At 46.0% G+C, this 21,424-nt stretch overlaps 1 protein-coding gene across 2 annotated transcripts in view; it reads right to left on the bottom strand.

Annotated features, from left to right (window-relative positions):
- The window catches only part of SLC24A3 (solute carrier family 24 member 3), a 495,689-nt gene that overhangs the window by 174,067 nt on the left and 300,198 nt on the right, over window positions 1-21,424 (bottom strand). For both annotated transcript variants that reach the window (XM_045885360.3, XM_064572768.1), the window contains exon 3: window positions 18,535-18,611. In XM_045885360.3, coding sequence (XP_045741316.2) covers window positions 18,535-18,611 — 77 coding nt within the window. The remainder of the gene's footprint in view (window positions 1-18,534; window positions 18,612-21,424) is intronic.

Below are 21,424 nucleotides of genomic sequence, written 5' to 3' on the forward strand. Positions count from 1 at the left end.
AGCCTGTCCAAGAATCCCATCCCACTTGGTACTGGATTTGAGGTTGGTTGACACTACCCTGAGAGCATGGCCACAGGCCCCATGCCCACTCCCGAGGACCCCCTGGCTTCTCTGGCAATTCATAGGCATCAGGAGGTTGTTTCTAGAGCCACATCTAGAATAAAGACTGAAAAGCTTGAGCAGACGTGTCCACTGATCAAGCCTACAGCCCCTTCCAAACTCACCATTCAAGTCACTGTCCTGGAAAGGGGGCTGTCTCCCTGCTGCCACCCCCACTCTGGAGTCTTAAGGCCTGGGGTCAAACTCCAGCTCTGACTCCCGAGCTATGTGCCCTGCGAGTTGCTTAATTTCTCTGTGCCTCAGTTTCCTCACCTTGTGAAATGGCAGAAGGTAATACCATACATCATATGCGGCAAGTCACTTAACACCTCGGAGCCTTACCCCTCCATCAACACAACGGGAATGAGAGCAGCCACGTGGCAGGACAAACTAACACGCACACAGTTACACCTTTCCCTGCTGTATGATGCTTCCCAGTTCATGTCTTACAAGATGTCAGACTTCTAGGAGGTGAGGACCATGCTTATCTATCCCTCCCTATGTCCGTTCTGCACCACTCATTTACAAAGCTCCCAGGAAATATTTCTTCGTTTCATGGAGCTCAAGGTATTTAACACACGCATTGGTCTAAACATGACACAAGCAATTTGTTCCTGGGGACTAGTGACTTCTCCAGGTCTTGGCTTACTCAATTACAAAACAGGGAGGGTGACAGACACTGGGGGGGGGGGGGCAGATCAGAGGAGAAGGTGTGCAGAAGACCCCAGCACACTTCTCCCCTCCTCTTTCTCTTCTTGGCCTGGGAGCAACACAACTGGACGGCTGGATCTATACATTATTTATTCACACCTGTCCCTTTTCTCTCTCTCCCACCCACCTTGTAAGCATCTTAGTAGGAGATAAGAAATTCCTAACAACTTGGTTGATTGTTTTTTGAACTTCAGGGCAACTCTGATGCACCTGGACTGCTGCTAGGCCTATCTGCAGCTGAAAAATGAAATGGGGGCATCCCTGGCTCATAAACCTGGTGGCCAGCTTACAGCAGAGGAGCAAAAAACATTGAGTGATCTTTCGCTCAGGTCCCATCCTGGTGCTGTGGGTTGCCAAGAAGTGATGTGGACGCAGTGGGCCACTGGCAAACCAAGTCTGGCATCATCTGGCATTTTGCCTGTAGCCATTAATATTATTTGAGGGGGGACACTGGCTCTTATTTCTGTATAGGAGTCTTATTCCTTATATGGAGCAGCTGTAAGCCTCTCTTCTGCCTACACTGGTCATGTGACTTAATCTAACCCCAGAGCCATGGAAGCATGCCCGTTCACCCATGACAAGAAGGTACAGAGCCTCTGAGAGTACTTGGTTCTACCTCAGGGCTGAAGCTCCCAATGACTGACTGGCAAGTGTTAGCTGGGCAATATCAAGACTCCCATGTGTGTCCAGGAACTCCAGCCTCCTCAGAAAGAGAAAGTCACTTGGGGGCTTTTACTATACAAACTATAGATCTCAGAGTCTTTTTTTGAGGGGGGGTGGATCTTGGAGTCAGACTGGACCTTGAGAATATTTTTCTCACTTAAAGTTGAAGAAGCCATTAAAATTAACAAGTCAGGAAACGACAGATGTTGACAGGGATGTGGAGAAAGGGGAACCCTCCTACACTGTTGGTGGGAATGCAAGCTGGTGCAACCACTCTGGAAAACAGTATGGAGGTTCCTCAAAAAGTTGAAAATAGAGCTACCATATGATCCAGCAATTGCACTACTGGGTATTTACCCCAAAGATACAAAAGTAGGGATCCGAAGGGGTACGTGCACCCCGATGTTTATAGCAGCAATGTCCACAATAGCCAAACTGTGGAAAGAGCCAAGATGTCCATTGACAGATGAATGGATAAAGATGTGGTATATATATATATATATATATATATATATATATATATATATATACACACAATGGAATATTATGCAGCCATCAAAAGGAATGAAATCTTGCCATTTGCAATGATGTGGATGGAACCGGAGGGTGTTATGCTGAGCGAAATAAGTCAATCAGAGAAAGACATGTATCATATGACCTCACTGATATGAGGAATTCTTAATCTCAGGAAACAAACTGAGGGTTGCTGGAGTGGGGGGTGGGGTGGGGGGGATGGGGTGGTTGGGTGATAGACATTGGGGAGGGTATGTGCTCTGGTGAGCGCTGTGAACTGTGCAAGACTGTTGAATCTCAGATCTGTACCTCTGAAACAAATAATGCAATATATGTTAAGAGAAAAAAAAGAAGATAGCAGGAGGGGAAGAATGAAGGGGGGGAAATCAGAGGGGGAGACAAACCATGAGAGATGATGGACTCTGAAAAACAAACTGAGGGTTCTAGAGGGGAGGGGGGTGGGAGGATGGATTAGCCTGGTGATGGGTATTAAAGAGGGCACATTCTGCATGGAGCACTGGGTGTTATACGCAAACAATGAATCATGGAACACTACATCTAAAACTAATGATGTAATGTATGGTGATTAACATAACAATAAAAGTTTTTTAAAAAGTTGAAGAACCCAAGATCCTAAAGACTCACTCAAGGTCACAGAGTTGGTCACTGGTGGCTCTGGACAGAAGGCCCCCCACCATTGAGCAATCATGGAACTTAACAAGCTTAAGATATTGACATCCTCCCCCAGTCATACCTTCTCTTCTTTGGTAATAGTACCAGTGTCATCACCCAATTATCCCAAAGACAAACAGAGAGAGCCCCTTGGCACTCAACTGATTTGAAGACATCTAAAGCAGCATGGCTAACCTGTTGATACCCAGTGAGTATGATTTCTTTGCATCTTGTCATGAGAAATATCACAATGGGAAAAAACTGAAGTCTTTCTATGTCCTACAGTGCAGGACACCCCAGTTCCTTCCCTTGTCATGCTGTGTTTCCATGGCAACACCATCACTAAATCAAGTTATATGAATACTTTCACAGAAGAGCTTTTTCCTTCCTTTCCAACAGTTTTTTTTTTTTTTTTAAATGAGGGCTAGCTAATTTGGTAAGGGATGACATGGTCAACTATCTCTTCAGTCATGCTGAGCCCTTTCTAGTCTGAACAGATTCCTCTCTGAGCTGACTTGTCTATTTACTATAAGAAGAGAGACAAGATGATTCACTTTCTTGCCATTTTTGGTATAGAAAATTGTGGTTCCTTGGCCAGCAGAGCAAAAAGTGGAGCAGAACTTTCAGGCGGCTGGCCATCAGTGAATATTCACAGGCGAGTTAGGATTGAGATGCGGGTACATGAGACAGCAGTACAGAGGGTCCAAGTGCAATCAGAGGAAGGGCATATACCCAGCTACCTAAGGTGGGATGGGCTTGAAACGTTTAAGCAATGGGAGGGCAGGTGTGTGGGGTTGAAGCGTGGCATGTCCTTCAGGTGAGGTGAATTTGGATAGGTCAGAAGGGCCAGGAAGTGCACTTCTGATGCCCATGTATGTTTTTAAAGGACACCAATGTGTACCTGAGAGGGGGGATCCTGGTCCCCATGAGGGACAATGGTAGTCTGGATGATGGCCATGCCAGTGGAGGTGGAGAGAGGATGGGATGGAGACACAGGTTGAAGGTGGAATGGCCAGGACTCATGATGGGTGTGGGGGAGGGGAGGAGTCAACGCTGATTCCTGAGTCCAGCCTGAGCAATAGGGGGAGTGCATGGTGGTGGTGACAATTGCTGAGGTGGCCAAACTAAAGGATAAATGAGTTACAGGGGAGAATGAAAGGCAGCTCTCTTTTAAAAATTCATGGCTCCATTTCAAACTATATTCTGCCTGCATGTCAACCCATGCTGAGTTGCCAAGAGAGAGATTACAAGCACACACACACACAACCTTCATGTCTCCAGAATCCCACTTTAAGTAGTCATGCCTAATATATTAAAAATTATTTCCAATTGTCTTTCTAAAAAGGGTAATAGTATCCATAGATATGCATCTGTGTGTGGAATGTGTCCATTCTCATGTGTTACATGCATATGAGCCTGGGGATAACACTACCCTCCAGGCCCTGTCCCTCTACTGAGGAGAGTAATGGGTCTAGCCTCAAGCCAACTCTATAAAACTAAAAAAAGTGATGGAGTCAAATGAACTTGGGCCTGAGTCCAGGAGAGGATGAGAGGGCCCAGCAAATGCCAAAACTGCTGGTCCCATCACAGCTTCATCTGCTGAAAAGCATTATGCTAACTGCCAAAAATACATGTCTGCCTTAATCCCCACAGTCCACAGCACAAAGGAAAAGACAGTTCTCACAACTTCAGGAAGGGAAAAAATAGATCCTCTGCCTTCCACCTTTGCGCATAAGACTGGAACCATCAGAGCACCAAAGAAATAGCTGACAAGACAGATTCCATGATTACCTCTGGAATCTACTCGCTGGCAAGGAGCTAAGGATACGTCAGGACAATCATTGAAAAGCATCCCAACCAAAGGCCCAAGAATGAGGGCCACATTTGGACCTGATTTGCATACTTGCTTTGAGATTTCTAAGTGAAAAAGCATGTCACCAAAGAAATCTATTTGCAAACAGCTCCTAGAATTGATGGGAGAAATGTGAAGAGAACCTTAGGAAATAAAACTCTTGAAGAGAGTGCCATAGGTTGTCAAGGACACACAGCTTCACAAGGGTAAAGAGTTGGGTAAGTGGGTGCGATCTTGGGCCCACTTTTCAGTGAGTGGGAGAGTTGATGGTTGACAGTTTATTACACATGTCCACTAAACTAGGGAAACTGGCTTCAAATTCAACAGTGGAACAGCTGGTAAGCATTTAAAGGGCAAGTTATCTTTGGGGGTCTTTGTGGTTCCTGAAAGTATAAGAACAAGAGTGTACCAGCAGCAACAGGAACAGTTCTGGAAAATCTTCAGGAGCCTTTGAAGAGAGCAAGAAGTTCCCTGGGATCTCAGGGAAAGGGAGGGAAGGCAAACGGGCCTTTTTCATCCTTGGGTCCCCCAGGCTGAATGGGTTTAGGGAACCAAAGCCATGGTCCCAAAGCCCACCTCTGCTCATCTTTAACTGATAACACGGTTTGAGTGCCTTTCATATGTGGGTACTGCCTTTGGTTGCTGAAATAATGCCTCAGTAGATCAAGGCCAAATCTTTAGAGAAAGAATTTAGCTTAACGGAGTTAGAGAACATTGTGATTATCATTAATGATGATGTTTGTTTAGTTACTATAACTTTGTGCAAATGTTCAGAAAGGACTTTGAGTCATAGTGAAACAGACACATCTCTGTAGGGGTGGGTTTCTGCTATCACTGGATTTTTGTAATGCCCAAGCTACCTGGGCAGCACTGACATCGTGGTAAGAAAGGCATGCCACTGGAGTAGGAAGCCTCTGGGTTCTTGTCTTAACTCATTCATTCCTGCCTTGGATGCTGGGGTATCCTCACCATTTAACTCAGTACACTTCTCTCAATGAAGATCTATCTCCAAAAGACCATCTCATTATACTCAGGATTGATGAACCCCCAGAGCCTTATGAAAGCATCGTTACTATTTTCATTGCTTAACTCTTATCAGTTTCGTGAACAGACCCTATACTCGGCAGCTAAGATATTAAGCCTATTTCATTCATTCCTTTACTCACACACTACACTTTCCTGTCTGCAAGGTGCCATGCTGGGTGCTATGGGAACATAAAGATGACTAAAGCATGGTCCCAGCTCGTTAACACTCATCTGGGAAGAGGGGGAGGCAAGACACACGTTATTAACAGAGGGCCGCCTGCATGAAGTTCCATGGGGGAAGAACAAAGAAAGTGGGGATTTAGAATAGGAGGCAGATCTGAGCCAATGTGAAGTCCCACTTCTCCTTATGGGAAGTAAGAGAAAGCTTCAAGGAGATGACATCCAGCTGGAGCCTGAAGGAGAATTGCAAGGAGACTAAAGATAATGGGGAGCTGGCCAAGAAGCAGGGGCAGGAAGGCCCCTGGGATTTCTTGGTGGGTGGTGAAGAATCCATTTTTTGCTACGCTATCATATACTGGTACACAGAAGAAAAGAGAAGAAAAAAGACTGAACACTGGTTGACACATGGATGGTGGGTACACTCTGAAATAACAGTAAGGACAATGACTAACAATTAGGAGCACTTCCTAAGTGCCAGGTTGTGCTCTAGGCATTAAGATAGCATCTCGGAGGCAGATACTACCATTATCCTCATGTTACAGGGAAACTAAGGCACAGAGAATGAAGTTAACTTGCCCAAAGCTATTAATGTACCTAAAAAGAGCAGTGAGGCTGGCATTTGAACCCAGGTGGTGTGACTCTGACAGCCAATCCCCTCCCTCCCTTTGCTGGTGGGGGATGTGACCAGGCGAGAGTTCTGAGCATGACCAGGACTTCTGAGCATGATCAGGAGACTGCACTCAGGATGCTGATCTGGTGTGAGTAGTGCTGAAGTTCGATGGAAAGGGAACAGATTGAAGCCAGGAAGATCATGTGGATGGCCACCATCCAGACACGAGGGGACCCAAGACAGATCCAGGGTAGAAAATGAAAGTAATGTGATAGCTAACGTTTTCTTGTTCCTGTTATGTCCGAGGCACTGGACTAAGCATGTTACCTGCTTTCTCTTACCTGGCAGCGGAACTTCTCTCTCTCTTTTTTAAATTTTTCTATTGTTATGTTAATCACCATACATTACATCATTAGTTTTAGATGTAGTGTTCCATGATTCATTGTTTGCATCAACACCAGTGCTCCATTCAATACGTGCCTTCTTTAATGCCCATCACCAGGCTAACCCATCCTCCCACCCTCCCTCCCCTCTAGAAGCCTCAGTTTGTTTTTCAGAGTCCATCATCTCTCATGGTTCGTCTCCCCCTCCGATTTCCCCCCTTCATTCTTCCCCTCCTGCTATCTTGTTTTTTTTTTTTCTTAACATATATTGCATTCTTTGTTTCAGAGGTACAGATCTGAGATTCAACAGTCTTGCACAATTCACAGCACTTACCAGAGCACATACCCTCCCCAGTGTCTATCACCCAGTCACCCCATCCCTCCCACCCTACCCCCCCACTCCAGCAACCCTCAGTTTGTTTCCTGAGATTAAGAATTCCTCGTATCAGTGAGGTCATATGATACATGTATTTCTCTTTTTGGCTTATTTCACTCAGCATAATACCCTGCAGTTCCATCCACGTCATTGCAAATGGCAAGATTTCATTCCTTCTGATGGCTGCATAATATTCCATTGTATATATATACCTCATCTTCTTTATCCATTCATCTGTCAATGGACATCTTGGCTCTTTCTACAGTTTGGCTATTGTGGACATTGCTGCTTAAACATCGGGGTGCACGTACCCCTTCGGATCCCTACATTTGTATCTTTGGGGTAAATACCCAGTACTGCAATTGCTGGATTGTATGGTAGCTCTATTTTCAACTTTTTGAGGAACCTCCATACTGTTTTCCAGAGTGGTTGCACCAGCTTGCATTCCCACCAACAGTGTAGGAGGGTTCCCTTTCTCCACATCCCTGCCAACATCTGTCCTTTCCTGACTTGTTAATTTTAGCCATTCTGACTGGTGTGAGGTGGTATCTCATTGAGGTTTTGATTTGGATTTCCCTAATGCCGAGCGATATTGAGCACTTTTTCATGTGTCTGTTGGCCATTTGGATGCCTTCTTTGGAAAAATGTCTGTTCATGTCTTCTGCCCATTTCTTGATTAGATTCTTTGTTCTTTGGGTGTTGAGTTTGATGAGTTCTTTATAGATTTTGGATACTAGCCCTTTATCTGATATGTCATTTGCAAATATCTTCTCCCATTCTGTTGGTTGTCTTTTGGTTTTGTTGACTGTTTCTTTTGCTGTGCAAAAGCTTTTTATTTTGATGAAGTCCCAATAGTTCATTTTTGCCCTTGCTTCCCTTGCCTTTGGCAATGTTTCTAGGAAGAAGTTGCTGCAGCTGAGGTCGAAGAGGTTGCTGCCTGTGTTCTCCTTTAGGATTTGGATGGACTCCTGTCTCACATTGAGGTCTTTCAACCATTTGGAGTCTATTTTTGTGTGTGGTGTAAGGAAATGGTCCAGTTTCATTCTTCTGCATGTGGCTGTCCAATTTTCCCAACACCATTTGTTGAAGAGACTGTCTTTTTCCCATTGGACATTCTTTCCTGCTTTGTCAAAGATGAGTTGACCATACAGTTGAGGGTCCATTTCTGGGCTCTCTATTCTGTTCCATTGATCTATGTGTCTGCTTTTCTGCCAGTACCATACTCTCTTGATGATGACAGCTTTGTAATAGAGCTGGAAGTCCGGAATTGTGATGCCACCAGCTTTGTTTTTCTTTTTCAACATTCCTCTGGCTATTCGGGGTCTTTTCTGGTTCCATAGAAATTTTAGGACTATTTGTTCCATTTCTTTGAAAAAAGTGGATGGTATTTTGATGGGGATTGCATTGAATGTGTAGATTGCTCTAGGTAGCATTGACATCTTCACATTATTTGTTCTTCCAATCCATGAGCATGGAACGTTTTTCCATTTCTTTGTGTCTTCCTCAATTTCTTTCATGAGTATTTTATAGCTTTCTGAGTACAGATCCTTTGCCTCTTTGGTTAGATTTATTCCTAGGTATCTTACGGTTTTGGGTGCAATTGTAAATGGGATCGACTCCTTAATTTCTCTTTCTACTGTCTTGTTGTTGGTGTGTAGGAATGCCACTGATTTCTGTGCATTGATTTTATATCCTGCCATTTTACTGAATTCCTGTATGAGTTCTAGCAGTTTTGGGGTGGAGTCTTTTGGGTTTTCCACATAAAGTATCATATCATCTGCAAAGAGTGAGATTTTGACTTCTTCTTTGCCAATTCGGATGCCTTTTATTTCTTTTTGTTGTCTGATAGCTGTGGCTAGGAATTCTAAAATTATGTTGAATAGCAGTGGTGATAGTGGACATCCCTGCCGCATTCCTGACCTTAGGGGGAAAGCTCTCAGTTTTTCCCCATTGAGAATGATATTTGCTGTAGGTTTTTCATAGATGGCTTTTATGATATTGAGGTATGTACCCTCTATGCCTATACTCTGAAGAGTTTTGATCAAGAAAGGATGCTGTACTTTGTCAAAAGCTTTTTCTGCATCTATTGAGAGGATCATATGATTCTTGTTCTTTCTTTTGTTAATCTATTGTATGACATTGATTGATTTGTGGATGTTGAACCAACCTTGCAGCCCAGGGATAAATCCCACTTGGTCGTGGTGAATAATCCTTTTAATGTACTGTTGGATCCTATTGGCTAGTATTTTGGTGAGAATTTTTGCATCCATGTTCATCAGGGATATTGGTCTGTAATTCTCCTTTTTGATGGGGTCTTTGTCTGGTTTGGGGATCAAGGTAATGGTGGCCTCATAAAATGAGTTTGGAAGTTTTCCTTCCATTTCTATTTTTTGGAACAGTTTCAGAAGAATGGGTATTAATTCTTCTTTAAATGTTTGGTAGAATTCCCCTGGGAAGCCATCTGGCCTTGGGCTTTTGTATTTTGGGAGATTTTTGATGACTGCTTCAATTTCCTTAGTGGTTATAAGTCTGTTCAGGTTTTCTATTTCTTCCTGGTTCAGTTTTGGTAGTTGATACATCTCTAGGATTGCATCCATTTCTTCCAGGTTTTCTAATTTTCTGGCATAGAGTTGCTCATAATATGTTCTTATAATTGTTTGTACTTCTTTGGTGTTGGTTGTGATCTCTCCTCTTTCATTCATGATTTTGTTGACTTGGGTCATTTCTCTTTTCTTTTTGATAAGTCTGGCCAGGGGTTTATCAATCTTGTTAATTCTTTCAAAGAACCAGCTCCTAGTTTCGTTGATCTGTTCTACTGTTCTTTTGGTTTCTATTTCATTGATTTCTGCTCTGATCTTTATTATTTCTCTTCTCCTGCTGGGTTTAGGCTTTATTTGCTGTTCTTTCTCCAGCTCCTTTAGGTGTAGGGTTAGGTGTGTACTTGAGACCTTTCTTGTTTCTTGAGAAAGGCTTGTATTGCTATATATTTTCCTCTTAGGACTGCCTTTGCTGCATCCCAAAGATTTTGAATAGTTGTGTTTTCATTTTCATTGGTTTCCATGAATTTTTTTATTTCTTCTTTAATTTCCTGGTTGACCCATTCATTCTTCAGTAGGATGCTCTTTAGCCTCCATGTATTTGAGTTCTTTCCGACTTTCCTCTTGTGATTGAGTTCTAGTTTCAAAGCATTGTGGTCTGAAAATAGGCAGGGAATGATCCCAATCTTTTGGTACCGGTTGAGACCTGATTTATGACCTAGGATGTGATCAATTCTGGAGAGTGTTCCATGGGCACTAGAAAAGAATGTGTATTCCTTTGCTTTGGGATGGAATGTTCTGAATATGTCTGTGAAGTCCATTTGGTCCAGTGTGTCATTTAAGGTCTTTATTTCCTTGTTGATCTTTTGCTTAGATGATCTGTCCATTTCAGTGAGGGGGATATTAAAGTCCCCTACTATTATTGTATTGTTGTCAATGTGTTTTTATGCTTGTGTTATTAATTGGCTTATATAATTGGCTGCTCCCATGTTAGGCGCATAGATATTTACAATTGTTAGATCTTCTTGTTGGATAGACCCTTTAAGTAGGATATAGTGTCCTTCCTTATCTCTTATTACAGTCTTTGGTTTAAAATCTAATTTGTCTGATATAAGGATTGCCACCCCAGCTTTCTTTTGGTGTCCATTAGCATGGTAAATGGTTTTCCACCCCCTCACTTTCAGTCTGGGGTGTCTTTGGTTCTAAAATGAGTCTCTTGCAGACAGCATATCGATGGGTCTTGTTTTTTAATCCAATCTGATAACCTGTGTCTTTTGATTGGGGCATTTAGCGCATTTACATTCAGGGTAACTATTGAAAGATATGAATTTAGTCTGGCAGCGGAACTTCTATGAGGTAGGTGCTAACCTCATCTGCAGACAGAGATAAGGAAACTGAGGCCCTGAGTCATAAAGGTTATGCAGGCGGTCTGCAGCAGTGCTGCAGTCTTGATCTTCGCACGGATCCTGAGAAATGGTAGAACTGACAGAGCTTGTCAAGTTCAGTGTCGGACACCGTGCTGGAGGGAACACATGGAAGGGAACACAGACTTTGGGACAAGACAAGGCCCTTGCGGGGGAAGGCAGTCTGGCACACGTGAGGGGAGCACTGACTGGTCTTCCTCGGGGAGGTATCGGGATACTCCACACAGTTCACGCAGTGAAGGGACACCAGCTTGCTCCACTCCCCACCACACCAAGTGGGTTCAGACAGCCCGTGGAAAGCTACAGGGCCATCTGCCAAATAGGCAGCCTCGGGAGTTCCCAAGCGGGTGAACTCACACAGAGGACGCTTGCTGGCATCTGACTCTGAAGGTGCTCCTGGGGAGAAGATGCAGAGAAAGGCACTGGCCAGGATCTTCAGGAGGAGCTCAGGGTGTGGGCACGGGTGCAAGTCTGCTCCTATCTGGGGCGGCCTGGCTGGGACGTGCCATGCCCACCCTTGTCCTTGGCACTCACGTTCCTGGCACACCAACTGAACAACTTCCGTCTACTGACCAGGGCTTTGGAGCAGCTCAGCTCCCCCAGAAGTGCAGCCCTCGGCAGTGACTGGCGGGAGGCTGCCGTTTCCCTGCGCCTCAGTTAGGGTGATCAGAGGAGCAGGTTCTCCAAGCTCTGCCAGTCTGCATGGGGCTAAGCTCCAGCCACCCTGACCATGACATGTAACTGGCCTTACCGCACAGCTTTTATTGGCTGCCTCTCTCCTCTGCCTCGCCCTGCAGGGTGCTTCCTGGCAGCATCCCCCAGAGGAAGCACCTGTCCTGGACTCCTTGTCTCAGGGCCAACTTTTCGGGGGGAACCCTGCCGGAGACAGGCATCTTGGCCACAGGAGCTCCCCTGGTACCGATCTGAGGTGGAAACTGGCTCACAGACTGTGGAAAAGGCTGCAGATCTGGGTCCCTGGGTGCAGAGGCTTCTGGGCTTTAAGGTCAGGTTTCTTTGTTAAACTTGAAACTCCTATCTGGAATCTCTATATTATACCAGAGGCAGGGTTAGGGTGGGAGACATGATAGATAGAGGGAATAAAAAACAAAGTTCCCTCCAGATAGCACTAATTTTGATGCCTCGAGGCATGATAAAGAGGAAGTCTTCTACTGAGGTTCTCCAGAGAAAAGAATCATCAGGAAACCATTGACAAAGATCCACACCACTGGTCACCAACATTTAAAATACATGGAGTATTTTCTGATAAATTAGAGCACTTAATGGACTATATTATCCAGATTGCTTTGTTGAATATTTGCTACAGACTAGTTCTTTAAACTAGGACATATGATAAATCCAAATAGTAGTACCTGATTGTTCACTTAGCTTTGGTATGTATACTTTTCAAAGGAAAAACTACTACAAAATTTCAAATAGTCAACACATAGCTACTGTGTACAAATTGTGGCTGTTGGCAAAATCATCTCAGAGGAACACATAAATAAAATTTATTTTCCATATAACAAAATAAATGAAAAAAATACAGACAGTGGGGATGAGTGAAGCAAATAATAAATAAATAAGATGGAGAGGAGCATACAGCAGGCTGCAGGTGTCTGGCCCCGACGGGGAAATGTTAGGTGTCTAAGTCCTGTGCACGTTCTCTGCCCTTACTGTTAGGGGCCAGATTTCATACTGAATGCTCCAAGGCTCATTCCCAAGCTCTTCCTATACTGCACTGGGTTCAGGACATGAATCACAGAGACAGTAGATAAATTCATGTTACCTCTTGGTCTGTGGATGTCTAAAAGGGGCTGGAATCTCCAAATTCTGCCGCTCACATTTTAGAGAGGGACCTAATTTGCATAACAATAATGGTAGGTTGTATCTATTCAACTTGTGCCTTAGAAGCAGAGCTGAATACCAGGATTCCAGGGCAAGTCCTTTAGTTGGAGGCAGAAGTTCCCAGAAAGCAGCAACAGACAAGCAGGAAAATGGGCTGGGGCAGACTGGGCAGATAATCAAGGTGTTATCAAGCAAGGCACTGGCTGGGCACAGAGAGCTACTTCCGGCTCCAGCACCTCTGGGAGAGCGCAGAACAAATGTTTCATTTAGCCCAAGTGAGGCATGAAGGAATGTAGGTATTTACCAACCAAGCCCACTCCATCTGAGGGCAACTTCTGGGCTGTCCTGCATTCTGGTAGAATGGGCTCCAGGGACCAGAAAAAGCCCAGAGTCGTGGGGGCTGGAAGATGGGAGGTGAGGGGGGCACACACAGGTTGCAAGTACTAACGGGGTAGATGTGAGGTATTGTCTATGCAGTGCAGACACTCTTGAGCTTGGCGTGCCTGTCTTTATGTATTCCTCAGAGCAACCTGATGAGGTGGGTGCCGTACTTATCTCTAGGGACAGATGAGGGAAACTGAGGCTTGGTAAGGCAAAACAACTTGCTCATGGCTATGGAGCTAATAAATGAAGAGCCAGGACTGGAACGCAGATGGGTTTCATTCCAAGAGCGTGCTCTAACCCATCCTCATACTTTCTATCCAGCTCGGCGGTCCTGGGGACATCAATCTCCCAGCAAGCCCATGGGACCTAATGGTTAAAGCTGGGCCTTCTGAAGTGTGTCCCAGGAGCAAGGAGGGGAGGGAAGAACTTAAGATCTATTGAAACATAATAATTTACTCTTTTTGCGCTAATCCTCTCTGGACGCCAGTTTTAGCTTTGTGTTGACACTGACAAATTAAGGACATGCTCAGCACTTTTCCAAGAGTAAACAGCAAATTCCACAAGCTCTTCTAATCATTTTTCTCTTCCAGGGTGAAATTCCTTAACTAAACACGTCTGCCCAGCGAGTGAACTGTTGCTGGGACCTTGCTGACCAGATCACACAGGTTCCTTTAAATTTCTAAAACCCTCACAGCAGCAGCCTCTCTCCCAGAGCCCTGGGCCTGGCAAAACATGAGCTGCAGAAAGGCCTCCCTGATGCCCCATGTCTGGCTGCTCAGGACAGGGCTGCCTCTGAATGGATCTGGCTCTGGTCCCATGACAGGTGTTTGTAACAGGTTAATCACAGGGGAGCTGCCCTTAGAGGGGTGTGGGATGGAGAGAAGGTGAAGATAAAAAAACCACCATTTACTGAGCACCTACTATGCACCTTCCACTCTACAGATGTGGAAACTGAGGTCAGAAATTCTGTGACTTGTTCCAAAGCACTGAGCTTGTGGGTGATAGACAAGCGTCCTCACTCTGGGTGTCCTGTCTCATCATCGAACATCCCGTTGGACCCTGGCAATGACTTCCCTGCATCCCATTTGTTTGAACTGCTAACCCCAGGCTAGCCCTTAAGAGGATGGAGTGAGGGAGCAGCACCTCTTTGCAGGCAACCTTTTTTTCCTGTCTCTGCTTCTTGATTTAAAGCTGACAACATAAAAAAGGAAGGGAAGGTGCTGAATCAGAATCCATCTGAAGGCTTTCCAGGGCAGTCCCCTGCCACAAGTGGCTATTTGAAAATATGTTAATTGACATGAAATACAAATAAAGAATCAGTCCCTCAATCACACTAACCACACTTGGAGAGCTCAGCAGCCACACACAGGCCAGCAGCTGCCCTACTGGACCGCGCGGGCAGAGAACATTTCCACCAGCACGTAAAGTTCTATTAGATAGGGCTGGTGTATAAAAGTTGAGTTGTCTTAGAGCCAAAAAAGCAGAGCAATAGCCTTGGAGAGACAAAAATCACTCCTGGGGCGGAGGTGGACTGAGAGCTTTGACATGCAAAGCTGACTCTTGGAGGGCTGGTGTGAGGGGTGGGTAGCGGAAGGGGTCCCCTCCACCTCCTGCTGGTAGCCTGGCCCTTCTGCCCTCTAATAACCTGCTGTTGCAGCAAATAGTTTATTCCTTGGCTCTTAACAAAAGTAATCTGGGCCCCAGGGAGAGGAGCACATCCAGAGAAACTACTCCAGATATTAAAATTAAATAGCAGAGAGAACTGGAAGAAACTCAGGCCACAAGGAAATGACATCCCTTGCTGAGACCCCTTCCAGACAGCTTCCTCCCCCAGGACTGAAAGGGGAACAGACTGCCTGGGATGTGGGCTTTCCCCAGAAAGGACCCCCACCTAGCCAAATCAGCCTTTGCTTTAGCCCTGGGTGGAGGGGGTTAGTTTGGTGTTGGGGTTGCAGGGCCCAGACTCCTCCTTCAGGAGCTGCCCCACCCTCTGCAAGGCAGGCCTGTGCTTTGATCAGGCTGATTGGTTAAGACCTGACCCAGGGGAGGGCAACCCATAGGCTGGCTGTGATCCATGGTCAGGCAGGAAGAAATAAGCCGACCCTGGGGCTGGAAATTAAGAAAGAGTGAGCCTGGGTCTTCGTCACCTTACTAGAGCACAGACCATGCTGGGTTCTCTCTGGCCATGCCTGACCCTACTCCCTAGGCAAGGAGGGATGGTGAGGTCAGGAATTTGCTTCCCTCCACTTCCAACTCAGCAGCTGAGTCACCTCATGGCGCCTCCCAGGTAATGCCCGCCCCCCATCTTCCCTGCCTTTAGTTTCTGTTCACTCCAGATGCCCTGCATTCTTGAGTCTCTACATCTTTGATCATGGGTTTTCCTTTCCTGCCTAGAGTTCCTTTTCTCCCCTTTGGTAAATGCCAACCTACTCCAACCTAACTGCACCTTCCAGTGTTGGAAGTATCCTTCTCTGCTCTCCCACAGCAGCATGTGGGGGAGCTGTCCCTAAATGGGTCTCCCCACAAGACAGTGGGCCGGTGCAGCATGAGGCTCTATCTCAGGCTTCCAGAGGGGTCCAGTCCAGCGCTACTGTATGCGGGGGCTCAGAAATGCTTTCTAGATGGCTGAGAGCAGGAAATCTATACTTAGCTCCTTGCAGCTTTGACTCATGCATTCATCTGGCCACTGAAATGCCACAGGTGGGCCCTGGCAGTGTTTTTTCTTACATCCAATGATGTTCATCGAACAGTTTCTGAGCATCCTAAGAGCTCGAGGCACCATGGTACATGAAGGGGATAAAAAAAAATCTCTCATTCCTGCACGCAACTGTGCAACCTTTGTTGTTCAAGCACCAGACACCATACAAAGAGGCTTCCTCATGAGGTTTACATCTTATATCCTTGTGGGGAGGATAACACAAGATTTGGTCCCTGTCCTTGGGAGGGCACAAGCAGGTCCACCCTACCATGTGCCTCTGCCACATAAAAGAGGTGCCCTCCTCTTCACTGGAGACCGGCTCCACCCTGCACCCCTTGCATGTGTGTGGGTGCCCCAGGAAGCAGGTTCAAGCTTCTCTGCCAGAGTCTCTTCCCTCCAAGGTGCAGAGCTGAGGCTGTAGCAGCAAGCACAGGCCCTCTGAGCAGAGAGTTGCCAAGAGTATGGTCTTAAAGGGGTGGATGCTCACTGTGGCCCCTGGACTCCTTGCCCCTGTGATTTTTAGGATGCAAGGTCCAGGACAGGAGCTAACTGTGGTATTAAATACTAGTGACGACAAAGTGCTAACTTGCAGGCTTGCATCCACTCTTGCAAGGGAGTGTCTAAGGGGGATTTATCTGTTTTTGTCCTGCTTTGCCTACATGTACCCCCTGAGAACTGTATTATCACGGAGACCAGAGGCCTTATGGCTACTCTTGGCTCATGAAGTGCAAGGCAAATGCACCCTGCTCTGCCTTCAGTTGGATTCAGAGGATCTACCAGGGAAGGTGGGGACAAGGTCCCGGCCAGCCACAGGCCACCACATCACCTTGGAAGGATGGAAGCTCGTGCTGTTTGTGCTGAGAGTGGAAATCTCCTGTCTCGGCCATCAAAGCATGCGGGTGCTAATGGCTGCAGGGGAATTCTGGCTCCAGCTCAGGGACTGGGTCTCCTCAGCCTGGAGACAGGGGAGGCTCCTCGGTGCCAAAGGTGGCAGCTGGCATCCATATTAATCGCTCTGCACCTGTGACTCTCCTAAAGGGCAGGGAGGATGGCAAAGGGTCTACCTTATCTGGTGTTTTTAGAGAATGTCTTTGCTAAAAAAAGACTTCTCATGCCTTTTCTTCAAGGGGAGGGTTCTGGGCAGTTGGGGCAAGTGGGGAAAGACCTGAAGAGCTGACTGCTTTCACGCAAGGGGAATCAGGCTTAGGGCAGCTTTGGGTCCAGGGAGGCTAAACATCTGTCAGAAGCCACACACAAAAAAAGGACAGCAGTCCTGGTTCCAAACCCATGCCCCGTCCAACTCCAGAGCCCAGCGTGTGCACTGAAAAGGAAGGTCTTTGTCCCCTGCCCTTGAGTCATTGTGGGTTTGTGACTGTAATACTATCTGGTGGATTGTTCACCTAATGTCCCTTTCCAAGTGCTGGGCTGTGGCATGGGGCCATGATGGAGAGGCCCCATGGAGGCACTCTGGCCAACAGTCCCAGCCGAGCTGGTGCTTTGGTTACCACAGCCCGGACACCAGATGCGATGCTGGAGAAACGCTCTTGGGCGGGGGATTCTCTGGCACCAGGGACTTTAGCCCTGCTGCTGGGGTCACTGCCGGCCACCTGAACTGTCCCCTCCCAGGCTGAGGTCCTATGGCACAGCATTCCCTCCCTGCCCTTTCTGAACTCCCGACGCTCAGAACCCGTGAGTAATGGAGAGTGGTCACTGGGTATGTCACTAAATTTGGAGAATTTGTTTCACTGCAATAAATAACCAAAATGGAATTAAGAGCATTCTGGAAGAGAGTGAATACCATAGAGATGGGAAAGCCCAGTGACGTACCTAGTCCAGAATTTGGCCTGCATCTTTCTGATTCTGCAGCCACTCCTTAGATGTATTTTCACGCACACACCCTCCCCATGCTCTCCAAGTGGGGACAAGGAAAACTGAAGGCCTCCCATCCCCTGGATCTGCTGAGGAAGCGCTAGGGCAGTGGTGGACATTAGGAACCAGAGCAAATGTTTCTTGCTCACCTACTCTATGTCAGATGCTGTGTCAGTGGCAATCCGTTAATTTCACAAATATTTTGTCGCTACTGCATGCCAGAAACAGGTCTGGGAAAGAAGCCACGTGCAAGCCAAGTCCCAATTCTCCTGGGCTTGCGTGTGAGTGAGGTTGATGGGCAAGAAACAAATAATGATGGCATACTATGTCAGATAGTGATCAGTGGTATGGAGAAAAACAAAGTCCAGGATGGGGAAAGACGATGGCATTTTAGAGAGGCTGGTTAGGAAAGGGTTCCCCAAGAGGGTGGCACTGGAGGAGAGAGAGTAAGGTTAAATAGTAGAGAGCAAGTCCGGTTGAGCTTGGAGCCCATGGTTTAGACTCTGATATCAAGAATATGTCGTTATCTTCCAGCTTACGAACCTGCAGCCTCCTACAGAGGGTGCGTTTAGAGACTGTCCTCCACGGGGCTCAGAGGACCCACGCCAGGTGTGCACCTCAATATGCCCACCCACCACCGGCCAGGCCTCCCCTCAGGACCCTCCAGGCAGAGCCCCCAAAGGGGTACTTACGCAGAGCACATGGAGAACCACCGCCCCCTGTCTTCGATCCTCATTGGTGAAGATGTCATTGGGGAATTCGTGCAGGGCTGAAAAATGGAGAGAGAAAACCAGCTCAGAACAGAGGACAATAGTTTCAGTGCTGGAGGACTGGGACGGTCGTGCCAGTCCTTGTTTTAATGCAGAATCCATGAACTTAGATGAGAAAAAATTACATCTTTACATTCACACATCTCTACCTGGAATTTAGTGTTTCCTTCAGATAAGAAGGTAGGTGACAAACCTCAGGAGTGTGAGAGGCACTGGGGACTTGGCCCCCAACAGATAAGTTTTCATGATACATTACACTATATGCTCACAGCAGCTCTCATTCACTGCTGCAAAATTTGGTAGGTTTTTAGATCACCCCTTGTGATTTAAAGTGTTCATGAGGAACTACATGAACCAACTTGATGCAAGTTTATTTTCTAATACTCTAACAACTTCATTTCAATATGATCATTTTCCTTCTATAAGCTTATAGAGTTGATCACATGCATTGAAAAATGGTTTTCTGGGGGGGGCCGAGCAAGATGGTGGAGGAGTAGGAGACCTGGATTTCGTCTCCTCTCAGGAATTCAGCTGGATAGGGATCAAACTATTCTGAACACCTACAAACTCAACAGAAGATCGAAGAAAAGAATAGCAACAACTCTCTGAACAGAAAAGCGACCACTTTCTGGAAGGTAGGACGTGCGGAGAAGTGAATCCGAGGTGATATTCGGGAGGATAGACAGCGGGGGAGGGGCTTCCGTCAGCCGCTTCTGGCAAGTGATAGAGCCGCGGAGCACAAAATCGGAACTTTTAGAAATCTGCTCCACTGAGGGACATCACTCTGGTGGCTAAGCGGGGGGTGGAACGCTCCAGGACAGTGTGGTCTCAGGACCCTCGGGGTCACAGAAAGACCAGGGGTGCCTGAGTGTGGCAGAGCTCCCAGGTAATGGAGCAGGGAAGCCAGCTGCAGAGGCGGAGCCCAGGCCCGGGCTCTCAGCTTGGGGTTGCCATAAACCATGATCTGCGGCACAGTCGGGCCCCTGCTCCTCCAGCAGGGACCCAACAAGCGGCAGATCCCGGCAGACTCACCTTCCTTCCCTGGGAGGAGCCGTGCGGGAGTGCACCACAGGGATCTGCTGGGTTTGGAGACTCCACCCGGGGTCGGGTGCCAGAGATAGAAACGCGCGGTCACAGGCCGGGTGAGCAAGGAGTGTGGCCGGAGACTGGGGAGACGGGAGTGACTGACGGCTTTTCTCTGGGGGCTCAATGAGGAGCGGGGCCACGAGTTCTCAGCTCCTCTGGGGCGGAGATTGGGAGGCCGCTATTTTCACTCTCCGCCTCCAAAGCTGTATGGAAAGCTCGCAGGGAACAAAAGCTCCAGAGAGCAAACCCGAGCAGATTACTTAGCCTGGACCGGGCAAGGGCGGGGCAATTCCGCCTCTGGTAAAGACATTTGGAAACCACGACAACAGGCCCCTCCCCCAGAAGATCAGCGAGAACAGCCAGCCAAGACCAAGTTTACCGATCAATGAGAACGGCAGAACTCCAGCGCTAGGGGAAAACTGCACATAGAATTCATGGCTTTTTTACAATGATTCTTTAGTCTTTCAAAGTTAATTTTTTTTTTAACTTTTTTCTTTTCTTTTTTTTTTTTTTGAATTTTTCTTTTTCCTTTTTTCAACCAACATCTTATCAATCCCTTTTTTAAAAAAACATTTTTATTTTTCATTTTTAGAGTCATATTCTATCCCTTCATAGTAGTTACCCGTATTTTTGGCATATATATATATAAGTTGTTCTCTCTTTAAAATTTTGAGATAGTTTCTTCTAACAGATCAAAATGTACCCTATATCTCTAGTATATGGTTTTTTCTACTCCCGTGCCTGATCACATTCTCTCCCTTTTTTTTCTTTTTTCTTTTTTCTTTTTTTAAATCCTCTTCTTTCTTTTTCAAACAACTTATCAACTCCTTTTATAAAATTTTTTATAATTTCCATCTTTACAGTCATATTCCATCCCTTCATGATATCAACCCTTATTTTTGTGCATATATAAGTTTTTCTTTCTTTAAAATTTTGGGAGGCACTTTCTTCTAACAGACCAAAATACACCCAAAATGTAGTGTGTGGCACTGATCTATATACCAGCCTGATCATATTTGATCACATTCTGATTTTTGTTGTTGTTGTTGTTTTGTTTTGTTTGTTTTTATCTTTATCTTTTTCTTTTCTTTTTTCTCTCTTTCCCTTTCTTTTCCCACTACTCAGGTCGTTTCTGATTTGTTTAGAGTATATTTTCTGGGGACGTTGTTACTCTGCTAGCATTTTGTTCTCTCATTAATCTATTCTCCTCTGCACAAAATGACAAGATGGAAAAAATCACCTCAACAAAAAGAACAAGAGGTGGTACCGACGGCCAGGGACCTACTCAATACGGACATTAGTACAATGTCAGATCTAGAGTTCAGAATCATCACTTTAAAGATACTAGCTGGGCTTGAAAAAAATATGGAAGTTATTAGAGAAACCCTTTCTGGAGAAGTAAAAGAACTAAAATCTAACCAAGTAGAAGTCAGAAAGGCTATTAATGAGGTGCAATCAAATATGGGGGCGCTAACTGCTAGGATAAATGAGGCAGAAGAGAGAATCAGTGATATAGAAGACCAAATGATGGAAAATAAAGAGCTGAGAAAAAGAGAGATAAACAACTACTGGATCACGAGGGCAGAATTCGAGAGATAAGCGATACCATAAGACGAAACAACATTAGAATAATTGGGATCCCAGAAGAAGAAGAAAGAGAGAGAGGGGCAGAAGGTATAATGGAGCAAATTACAGCAGAGAACTTCCCTAATTTGGGGAAGGAAAC

Source organism: Mirounga angustirostris, unplaced genomic scaffold (assembly GCF_029215605.1).
Source record: "Mirounga angustirostris isolate CCGP_5_RB_7025 unplaced genomic scaffold, mMirAng1.0.hap1 SCAF_10, whole genome shotgun sequence".
Classification (NCBI taxonomy): Eukaryota; Metazoa; Chordata; class Mammalia; order Carnivora; family Phocidae; genus Mirounga; species Mirounga angustirostris.